Here is an 11,099-nt window from a genome sequence, read left to right on the forward strand (position 1 = left end):
CTTGAGCGTGGCTGAGGTGCACACGTGACCGGCTCGGAAACCGCATTGCACAGCGGAGAAGGTTCCTTCTTGCGTAAAACAACCTCTCCCTGTTTCTCTCTCTCTCTGCTCATGTGTTCACGGTTTGTATGTCGTATGTATTGTACAGGTGCAGTTGCGCTGTGGTTTGTCCAGAGACATGAATAATTTGTCTCTCTCTCTCTCTTTCTCTCTCTCTCTCTCTCTCTCTCTCTCTGTGCCCCCTGTGCCCCCTCCCCTCGGCATCAGTGCACTCTAACCCCCACCACAGTGATGAGGAGGATGATGATGAATCAAATCAAATCAAATTTATTTATATAGCCCTTCGTACATCAGCTGATATCGCAAAGTGCTGTACAGAAACCCAGCCTAAAACCCCAAACAGCAAGCAATGCAGGTGTAGAAGAGCCATATGATGAAGATGAGGAGGCAGAGCGGGACAGGTAGAACATCAAAGCCCCCTTTCACCCCCGAGGGCAAGAAGACACACTCAGGAGAGACTGCCAACTGAGAGATCTCTCGCTACTAGCCTGGGATGGCCAACCCTGGTCCTTGAGAGCTGCAGTATGTGCAGGTTTTTGTTCCAGCCCAGAACGTACAATATTGGATCTGTTGTAGGGACACTGAGCCTTAAACAGCTGTTACACATACCACATTTGCATATTTTCTAAGAGAAAATAGCTATTCTTTTGATGATCAAGTCCCCTCAAATGAGACATTAATCGTTTAATCAATAATTATATATCAGGAATTGCATTGAGAGGTCTCTCTCTCTATAGCCTGGGATGGCCAACCCTAGTCCTGAGTACATTACTTATATGATCAGATACCCTTAGACAAGTGTTGCTATGAATTCAAAATCATTTTATTAAACATTTTCTTTAAATAATACATTCAAACATTTTCAGTGTAGCCGTACTTAAGAGTCCAGTGATTTTCTCACGTCGCATTAAATAGTCTACATCCAACAACAAGAGATCAACAGATGCAATAGATTAGAATGTTGTCAACAATAATAAATACATTATAAAATGCATCAGAAGTACTCTCTTTTCCATGCCGGCAAGTCTTGAAAGTACAGCTGTTCAGGATTTTCTTCTCCTGAAATGAAAAAAGATAAGTGCAATTAACTTTATGGCAATTTCAAACCTATAGCTTGGATGAAGTTAAGGGAACCCAATGCCTGAATTAGCGCTTATTGAGGTGCGCTTCCTGGCTAGCTTGGATGTGTCCTTAACCATTACCGTCGGCTGCAATATGACCCAACTCACCATCCTCCTTGGCTTGCTGCAGGAAATTGAGCAGGACTGTGGCTGCCTGGTTCACACTGAGTTTCTCTGTGTTTTGACTCCGAGTCTCTGAAAAGAGGATGCCATACAGAGTAATGACAGGTAAAAGATGATGGTAAAATCTCAAATCATCCTATTCCCCATACAGTGCACTACTTTACAGAGCCATGCAGGAGCAGAGCCATACAAAGTAAGAATATGTGCATACTGCCAAACACAAGTGTATTGTATTTACCTAAATGTAATGTGTCATATACGTCTCCCTCTTTCCTGTCCTCGCTGATAAACCGCCGTCCCTCTGCAATAACATACACAGTCACACAGTTATGAAATACAATATATTTTAGTTGCATTCATAAATAAACATACATAATTAGGAAATAATAGGACAACTTCAGATTTAAATTATGTTAATCCCTTTACATTAAAGATCATTATAGCCACAAAAACAGCTTATAAACGCATATTATTTCCAATTATTCTCTGTGGAGGACATAAATGCAGAAACACATTTGAAAGGTATGTCAAAGGAATGCAAAGTATGATTAGGCTAATATAGGTAGAAGACATACGTGTGCCCTTGAGGTACAGCATTGCCTGAGGTGACCAATTTCTCCTCTGGAAACTGCCCTTCGGTGCGCTCCACGAATGGGAGACGAGCGTTACCAGAAGTAAAAGAGCAAGTGCATAAGCTGTAATAGTCCTCACACCCTGAAACAGTCAAAAGTAGAGTTATGCTATATGAACAAGCAGACAATGTAAAACAAATATGCATTCAAAATTAATGACAAGGTAATCATTTGCATGTGCCATGCTCATCTCCATTCATAAAAACGCAAAAGATCAAAATGTACCTCAACAGGCAACTTACCTTCATTGCGACGGAGGATATTAGATCCCTGTAATGCCAGTAGAGATCCGTTTCAAGTGGGAAAGGGCAGAAGTTGTGTCCCTTGCAAATGTTACCCCTGTATTTATATTGGACTGGTGAGGGAGACCTCGTAGCCCACAGCGCAACGCGTTATGGATGTCAACAGCAATAGGTCATGTCAATTTGATGAAAGAGAGGTGGACTCCAAGCGCAGAGAGGGAATGCAGAGAGGAACCAATCAAATCAATTACTCACATTTTAATGTACACAATACACATTTTATGTATACAGTTAGCTGCCAAAGGCAATCATAGATCTACAGTGCCTTCAGAAAGTATTCACAACCCTTGAATTTTTACACATTTATTGTGTTACAAAGGTGGGATTACAATGGATTTAATTGTCATTTTTTGTTAATGATCTACACAAAACACCCTGTAATGGCAAAGTTGAAAAAAATTCAAAAGTTTGTTAAAAAGTCATGAAAAATTAAACAGTAATACAGTATATCTTCATTACGTAATTATTCGACCCACCGAGTCAATACGTGTTAGTAATTACAGCTGTGAGTCTTTCTGGGTCTCTAAAAGCTTTCAATACCTGGATTGTACAATATTTGCATGTTAACATCTAAATTCTTCAAGCTCTGTCAAGTTGGTTGTTGATCTTTGTTAGACAGCCATTTTCAAGTCTTGTCATATATTTTCAAGACGATTTAAGTCAAAACTGTAGGAACATTAGATGTTGTCTTGGTAAGCAACTCCAGTGTATATTTGGCCTTGTGTTTTAGGTTATTTTCCTGCTGAAAGGTGAAAGCAGACTGAACCAGGTTTTCCTCTAGGATTTTGCTGGTGTTTAGCTCTATTACATATATTTTTGTCCTAAAAAAATCCCTAGTCCTTGTCGATGACAAGCATACCCATAACATTCAGCCACCACCGTGCTTGAAAATATGAATAGTGGTACTCAGTGAGTTAGGAAGGATGCCTTAATCTTTGTAGTGATTGGGTATATTGATACACCATTCAAAGTGTAATGAATAACTTCACCATGCTCAAAGAGATATTCAATGTCTGCTTTTATGAGAAAAGAAATGCCAGCTACCAATAGGTGCCCTTCTTAGAGAAACCTTCCTGGTCTTTGTGGTTGAATCTGTGTTTTAAATTCACTGCTCGACTGAGGGACCTTACAGATAATGAATTGTATGTGTGGGGTACAGAGATGAGGTACTCATCATTCAAAAATAATGTACAAAATCTATTATTGCAAACAGAGTGAGTCCATGCAACTTAACATGTGACTGTTTGGCACATTTTTACTCCTGAACTTAATTAGGCTTGCTATAACGAAGAGGTTGAATACTTATGGACTCAAAACATTTCAGCTTTTTAACATTTTATTTGTAAAAATGTCGAAAAATATACAGCACCAGTCAAAAGTTTGGACACACCTACTCATTGAAGGGTTTTTCTATATTTTTACTATTTTCTACATTGTAGAATAATAGTGAAGACATCAAACTCATGAAATAACACATATGGAATCATGTAGTAACCAAAAACATGTTAAACAAATCAAAATATATTTTATATTTGAGATTCTTTAAAGTAGCCACCCTTTGCCTTGATGACAGCTTTGCACATGCTTGGCATTCTCTCAACCAGCTTCATGAGGTAGTCACCTGGAATGCATTTCAATTAACAGGTGTCCCTTGTTAAAAGATCATTTGTGGAATTTCTTTCCTTCTTAATGTGTTTGAGCCAATCAGTTGTGTTGTGACAAGGTAGGGGTGGTATACAGAAGAAGATAGCCATTGGGACGTAGAAGTCCATCACTGGCCGCGGGCAGCATTTGGTACTTTAACGCACGCACACATTCATCACTCCTCCCTGCTCCATTATCAGATAAGTTAACAATGTGTGTCGACACACAAGTTAACTTCTTTATCTTAGTACATACATTTCACACTTACTTCAGCAACCAGTTATGGGATAAAGAAATAATCAGACATGTGGTCATATTTAATGTAAGCAATATTTATTATACTTATCAATGTTATGGATGAGCATGTTTGTTTGTTTGTTTGTTTGTTCTGTTCCTCTCTCTAACCATCTCTGTAGCTTCTGGGTATGCTGGATAAGGACCCGAGCTAAGGGAATGGGATGACTTTGTAGTGCCTGTCCCGAATGGCTCATTCATGTAAATGGGCATATTGAAAGACACTATGTCAGTAGTGATGTAATTTTGTAAATGTTATATTGGGATATTGTTTCATAAAAAATGTGTTGCAATTTATGTACTTTAGTATGCTTAGTGAATGGAAAATGTAGGTTTTAATATGTAATTGCTTAATTAATTAGTGTTAATTGTTCTGAGGGGAGGGGCTAGTCCTTCAAAAGGAGCCTCTCTTTCAGTTCATGAAGAGGCATTTTGGATTGAGTTATGGATGGGGGCAGCATTGTTTTTAGCTGTCCCATAAGGTATACGTTTGATGGAAGTACTGTTGTTTTTGTTCTGGAATCACTATGTAAATAAACACCCTTGCACAGAAGAACTTTTGCACCTCTGCCATCTTTTTATTTTGATAGAGGTTAGGTTTTCCAGTTTAGCCTTCTGGCCCACTCTACGTGACAGCCCTATTTGGTAAAAGACCAAGTCCATATTATGGCAAGCGCTATGATGAAACCACAGGAAAGGAAGACCCAGAGTTACCTCTGCTGCAGAGGATAAGTTCATTAGAGTTAACTGCACCTCAGATTGCAACCCAAATAAATGATTCATGGAGTTCAACTAACAGACACATCTCAACATCGACTTTTCATGCCTTCATGGTCAAATTGCTGCGAAGAAACCACTACTAAAGGACACCACTAAGAAGAAGAGACTTGCTTGGGCCAATGAACACGCACAATGGACATTAGACCGGTGAACATCTGTCCTTTGGTTTGATGAGTCAAAATTTGAGATTTTTGGTTCCAACCGCCATGTCTTTGTGAGATTTTTGGTTCTCACCGTGAAGCATGGAAGAGGAGGTGTGGGGGTGCTTTGTTGGTTACACTCTGTGATTTATTTAGAATTGAAGGCACACTTAACCAGCATGGTTACAACAACATTCTGCAGCGATACGCCATCCCATCTGGTTTGCGCTTAGTAGGACTATCATTTGTTTTCAACAGTACAATGACCCAAAACACACCTCCCGACTGCAGAGGGAAGGAAATGCAGCCAACAAGTGCTCAGCATATGTGGGAACTCCTTCAAAACTGTTGGGAAAGCTGGTGGCTAATTTGAAGAATCTCAAATATAAAATATAATATATAAAAGCAGTTAACACTTTTTTGGTTACTACATGATTCCATATGTGTTATTTCATCGTTTTGATTTCTTCACTATTATTCTACAATGTAGAATAGTACAAATAAAGAAAAACCCTTGAATGAGTAGGTGTGTCCTAACTTTTGACTGGTACTGTAATTCCACTTTGACATTATGGGGTATTGTATGTAGTCCAGTGACAAACAAACATCTACATTTAATAACTTTTAAATTCAGGCTGTAACACAACATTTGGAAAAAGTCAAGGGGTGTGACTATTTTCTAAAGGCACTGTTTAAGGTCATATTTTATCAAAATTAAAGAAAGAAGCCATTTCATGCAAAATGCTGAGACACTATCAGTATTCTTACTGTTGTAAAAAATGAAAGTAATTGCTTTGGAAATATTGATATGTTTACTTCTTGTGCAGTGAAGCGGTTCATGGATAGATGCCTGGTCGTTTTTATGAATGAACAGCTGACAGTCTCCCAATGAATGTAGGAGTGTTTGATTGGGATAGACTCAGGGAAGCTGGAGGTGATGGGTTCCCTGGGATTCTCATTGACATTACCATCAATTGTTATATCTAGCCTAATGCTGGTAAACAATCCACAACTAAAACTAAACAATTGCAGAGAAGTTTAGCAGTAGGCCTAGCATATGCCTACAGTGAAATGTGTATTGAGACAAAGAATACATTCTTCCAAAAGTTATTCATACATTAAAAATGAACAAAATGATAGTAGGACCATCTGGACCTGTGATAGTTAAATTAAACAGTACAAAGAAAAGCTCTACAATCTTACAACTTATGTGGATAAATGTTGGGATAAATAGGCCTGCCATTATAATGTGTTCCATTTTCATTTTTTGGGGTCCCGAGTGGCGCTGTGACCTAATGCACTGCATCTCAATGCTAGAGGTATCACAACAGACACTCTGGTTCGAATCCAGGCCATGATTGGGAGTCCCATAGGGCGGTGCACAATTGGCCCACTGTCGTCCAGGGTTGCCAGTGTTGGCCGTTATTGAAAAATAAGAATTTGTTCATGACGGACTTGCTAAGTTAAGTAAAGGTTAAATAAAAAAAGTCCATTCATGTGAGTAGTGATGTCATGTTTTTGACCCTGTGAGACTATTACCACAGTGTATACAAGTGCCTTGTTTGGCCTATGCCATTGTGTAGATTGATGAGGGAAAAAAACGATTTAATACATTTTAGAATTAGACTGTAGCGTAACAAAATGTGAAAAAAGTCAAGGGGTTTCAGAACAAAAATATGAATGCAAAATGCAACAATTTTACTGAGTTACAAGTCATATAGGAAATCAGCCAATTGAAATAAATAAATTAGGCCCTAATCTATGGATTTCACATGACTGGGCAGGGCCGCAGCCATGGGTGGAAAAAGGCCCACCCACTTGGGTGCCAGGCCCACCCACTGGGGAGCCAGGCCCACCCACAGGTGAGCCAGCCCCAGTCAATCAGAATGAGTTTTTCACAAAAGGGCTTTATTGGAGACAGAAATACTCAGTTTCATCAGCTGTTCGGGTGGCTGGTCTCAGACGATCCCGCAGGCGAAGAAGCCGGACGGGGGGGTTCCTAGGCTGGCGTGGTCGGAGTAGAGTTGGGTTGGTCTGCGGTTGTGAGGCCGGTTGGACGTACTGCCAAATTCATTAAAATGACTTTGGAGGCGGCTTATGGTAGGGAAATTCAATTATCTGGCAACAGCTCTGGTGGACATTCCTGCAGTCAGCATACCAATTGCACACTCTCTCAAAACTTGAGACATCTATGATATTGTGTTGTGTGACAAAACTGCACATTTTAAAGTGGTCTTTTATTGTCCCCAGCACAAGGTGCACCTGTGTAATGATCATGCTGTTTAATTCGTTTCTTGATATGCGACATCTGTCAGGTGGGTGGATTATTTTGGCAAATTATAAATATTGACTAACAGGGATGTAAACAAATGTGTGCACATAATTTGAGAGAATTAAGATTTGTGCTCGTATGGAACATTTCTGGGATCTTTTATTTCAGCTCATGAAACATGGGATCAACACTTAAGATGTTGCATTTATGTTTTTGTTCAGTATATTTGCAATTTGTCATAATCAAAACACAATGAATGACAGACAACGGCACAAGGCAAGTTCTTTTAAAAGTGTAATTACAAAAGTGTCAGACAAAACATTGTCATTTCACATGTAACCATTCCATTCAGTTCCTCCATTCCTATGGTTTAGATTGATACAATTCCAACTCAAATGTTGCTCTTTAAAAAAATCTAAACAAAATCTACAGAAGTTCTCATCCAGTCATACACAGAAATTACAGAAAAATAAAGGGGAAAATATGCAACTGCCAGATCTGGTACTCATAACAGGCGTGAGAGAAAAGGAAAGTAAACCTATTTTCTTCCACAGGACTCAAGTTGTAGTCCAGAAAGCACAGGCACCATAAGTAAGACCAGGAGTCTTTCCAATACCTGACCAGGAAACCACCTATAACTATGGCTTCGAGCTTTCCCTGGTCATATTGTCAGGAAACCCTAACATGGTCTAAGATCTGTTTGTGCCATCTTGCTAACCCCTAGTTCATTTTTGGCAAGACAGCACAGCATTAGGAAAACCCCCTGGCCACATCTACATTGTAATAATAGGACTAGCTCTCCTCCTCCACACCTCTTCTGAGATTGTCCAGAGGCTATCTTCAGAGGCGATGACATGGTGAGTTTGTCTGTACATTCAATAGTAGAGTAAGAGAGCCAAAATGCTTCTCTTCAGTCCATTAGAGGGACTCTCCTCCTCGTGGGGAGTTCTCCAGTAGAGGAGAGCAGCATTCAACAACGACATGTAAAACATTCTGGGGTAGCCATCGTAACCAACTCCAGATTCATTAGTAACTGTCGCCCGTAGCAACCAGGACTGGTACCCTTGAAGGGTACGGACCTTAAAACTGCAGAATCAAGATGCAAAAAAGCAGACAGTTTTCCCTTTAAATGGGAAGCGGTCTTCATATACAAAGTCTCATGAAAATGACCTAGCTAACTGTTGGAAGTAAGCAATTGACCAATGGGGGTTAAGTGGCTTTATGAGAACTACTGTATCATAAATATAATAGAGATTTATTTTCTTCATAAACAAAAAGTCACTGTTATACCATGGTGTTGCTCTCTCCCACTTTGTCCACAAACTGAAAGAGAGAGAGAAAATAAACAAATATAAGTCAACAGTCTACCGTCCCCTTTGCAAAGTAGAGCAAAATAGATGACATATACAAGCTTCACTAAAACGTTTAGTGCATAGTTGTACACGGGAAATGAAATGTTTGCTTGACGTGACTGAGTAGACTATACAAAACAGTGTGAAGGATAAATGCTGTTGCTGGTGTCCTAGTATAAATTACTTCCAATACCAATGGTTCCCTACTCTGGTCAGGCATAAGGCAACATTACAATATAACATACATTATAAACAGATGTGGATCATGCTCACATGCAAGGAAAAATCTGCAGTGACTGACCAAGACTGCGGATTGTCCTCAGAGTTAATTACGAAGGCTTTAAAGAGAGAGACACATTCTCCTCAAAACAAGTGACTCCACGAACATACACCTCAGAACACACACACACACTCTTATATGAGAAGACTGAGTGACACTGTATGAGACACTACAGCCTTCCAGAACCACTGTCAGAAACAAAGTGGACCCTGTGTTGTCTTTAGTGTAAACTACCTCAGCCCACACAGCACCCACTGCATTGTAGCTCCTGTTCCCATACTCTTACTCACCTAGTGGTGTAGTGGAGGGTAAACGCAAGTAAACACAGTTTACCCACCGGGAAAAATACATTGAAACTATAGGAGCGTTACTTTTTCGCCACGACCGGCGATCAGAATTTACCCAACATCACTGTACTCACCCCACTGATGAATGGGAGGTTTAGCAGGGAGCCCAGGATGGGTATCCTTCTGATGAAGCCTACTGCCACTGGGAAGAAACCCCTGAAGAAGATAAAGAGAAAGACAGAGAGAGGGAGCAGAGAAAGAGAGTTAGTTGATAACAGCAAGCACATGATGATGGACTACGGCTCTTTACACGCAGCAAGCCCTTGCATTAAATGGGAGCTGCACTCAACAGGGGGTGGGGGCGAGACACAGTTGACAGGATAAAACAAAGTTTGGCTTGATTTCCTCCAGACTAGATCTTATTCTAAAGATAAGCTTAACAAACTGAGCCTGGTGCCTGTACTGTACCCACCTGAATAAAAGGAAGAAGCCATAGACCTCCAGGACCACTCCCACAATGGGCCAGCCTATAAGAACGATCAACACTCCACCCAGGAAGAAGCTGGTGGCCTTCATCTTGTGTTTCTGGAAGAAGAAGCGGAACGTCCTCTCCAGACCGATCACAAATGACAGGCCAGCCACAAACAAGATCTAAAGAGAGAGATAGAAGGGACAGGGAACGGACAATGTCAATGTTTGTTGACAATGACAGAGTACTTCACAATTACTACTCTATAAGGTGGTGATTGTTCTCAGTTGAGAGAGAGAGAGGCACACACTGATAGAGGGTGAACTGTTAACCCTCAAGCAAGGAGCTCTGACTGCAGCTGTGTGTTTCTCAGTGTCACTCAGGGATAATGGAATTACAGATCACACCAACATCCAATAAATATAGCAAAACATAAGCCTCGTGTATGTAGCTGCAGAAGGTAGGCAAACATCCTGAATATGAACTGTGGATGGTGATGATGAAATAACTCACATTTCCTATTGCAAGGAGGGCTTTGTCAAAAAACAGGATCATTCCGAAGAAGAGGAAAAACACACCGAAGCCTGTAAGTCCCATTCCGATCTCTGCAAGAAAAAGGAATCACATTATTTCAAGTATCCAAGCACACTAACGTTAATACGTTTCAAATCACAGGAGGCTGCTGGGGGGAGGACGGCTCATTATAATGGCCGGAACGGAGCGAATGGATGGCATCCAACATACCATTCCACGAGCCTGTCCTCCCCAATTAGGTGCCACCAACCTCCCGTGGTTTCAATTTACGTCCTCTCTCCCTTGCCAGCCATCTGGCTCAGAATGAATGTCATTAATTCGCTAGCTAACGTTGCTGTCAATGGTCACTCTATCTAGCAAAACATACTATTTAGCTAGCTAGCTGTTTCTAGCTGGTTTCCTCACATAAAAGAATAGCCTAGCTTAATTTAGCTAGTAATGTAGCTGAGAGAGGCTAGCTTGCTAACGTTAGCTAGAGAGCTGGAACAAGTTGGCCAGCAGCAACAGCCGTTAGATAAAATAGAAATCGCCTTACTCTGTGAGTCCGTTAGAGAGATCATTTTGTCAATGAATCAAACAGCTTGTAAAATTTACAAGTTGACACTGTTAATTGTACTGTACTAAAATACAAGTTAAAGTACTATTACAACAGCTGCCACAGTAGCACTAGCCACGTCTTCCGGAAACACGCCTTCTTGGTTACATTAGAAAAATTATTCTTCCGGACAAAACCAGGGGGGCATTCAACATTCTTAAAGGTTCTAACAAAACGTTGGTGAAAAGGTTAAGGAGAGCACTTCTCTCCTGAA

General features: G+C 40.5%; 2 protein-coding genes across 2 annotated transcripts; both read right to left on the reverse strand.

Moving 5' to 3' along the window:
• Window positions 1–864: 864 nt before the first annotated feature.
• Window positions 865–2,309, reverse strand: LOC112214410 (spexin prohormone 1-like). The gene is made up of 5 exons (XM_024373120.2): window positions 2,179–2,309; window positions 1,880–2,018; window positions 1,543–1,605; window positions 1,290–1,376; window positions 865–1,119 (listed from the first exon to the last, which is right to left on the reverse strand). Exons 1-5 carry the CDS (start codon window positions 2,182–2,184, stop codon window positions 1,055–1,057), a joined length of 360 nt encoding a protein of 119 aa, XP_024228888.1. The 5' UTR covers window positions 2,185–2,309; the 3' UTR covers window positions 865–1,054.
• Window positions 2,310–7,649: 5,340 nt separating this feature from the next.
• On the reverse strand, window positions 7,650–11,002 carry LOC112214412 (vesicle transport protein GOT1B). The gene is made up of 5 exons (XM_024373126.2): window positions 10,826–11,002; window positions 10,270–10,361; window positions 9,760–9,938; window positions 9,422–9,503; window positions 7,650–8,691 (listed from the first exon to the last, which is right to left on the reverse strand). Exons 1-5 carry the CDS (start codon window positions 10,848–10,850, stop codon window positions 8,653–8,655), a joined length of 417 nt encoding a protein of 138 aa, XP_024228894.1. The 5' UTR covers window positions 10,851–11,002; the 3' UTR covers window positions 7,650–8,652.
• Between the last annotated feature and the right edge of the window lie 97 nt (window positions 11,003–11,099).

This window comes from Oncorhynchus tshawytscha, linkage group LG15 (genome assembly GCF_018296145.1).
Source record: "Oncorhynchus tshawytscha isolate Ot180627B linkage group LG15, Otsh_v2.0, whole genome shotgun sequence".
Classification (NCBI taxonomy): domain Eukaryota; kingdom Metazoa; phylum Chordata; class Actinopteri; order Salmoniformes; family Salmonidae; genus Oncorhynchus; species Oncorhynchus tshawytscha.

What these genes read in the sequence shown, in the direction of transcription:
- LOC112214410 (XM_024373120.2), bottom strand. An exon ending in GCTGTACCTCAAGGGCACAC is followed by an intron (nt 1,606 to 1,879) that starts GTATGTCTTCTA and finishes ATGTTATTGCAG; the next exon opens with AGGGACGGCGGTTTATCAGC. An exon ending in ATATGACACATTACATTTAG is followed by an intron (nt 1,377 to 1,542) that starts GTAAATACAATA and finishes TCCTCTTTTCAG; the next exon opens with AGACTCGGAGTCAAAACACA.
- LOC112214412 (XM_024373126.2), bottom strand. Translation starts at nt 10,850, where the DNA reads ATGATCTCTCTAACGGACTCACAGA. An exon ending in GGCTTCTTCCTTTTATTCAG is followed by an intron (nt 9,504 to 9,759) that starts GTGGGTACAGTA and finishes TATCTTCTTCAG; the next exon opens with GGGTTTCTTCCCAGTGGCAG. An exon ending in ACCTCCCATTCATCAGTGGG is followed by an intron (nt 8,692 to 9,421) that starts GTGAGTACAGTG and finishes TCTCTCTTTCAG; the next exon opens with TTTGTGGACAAAGTGGGAGA.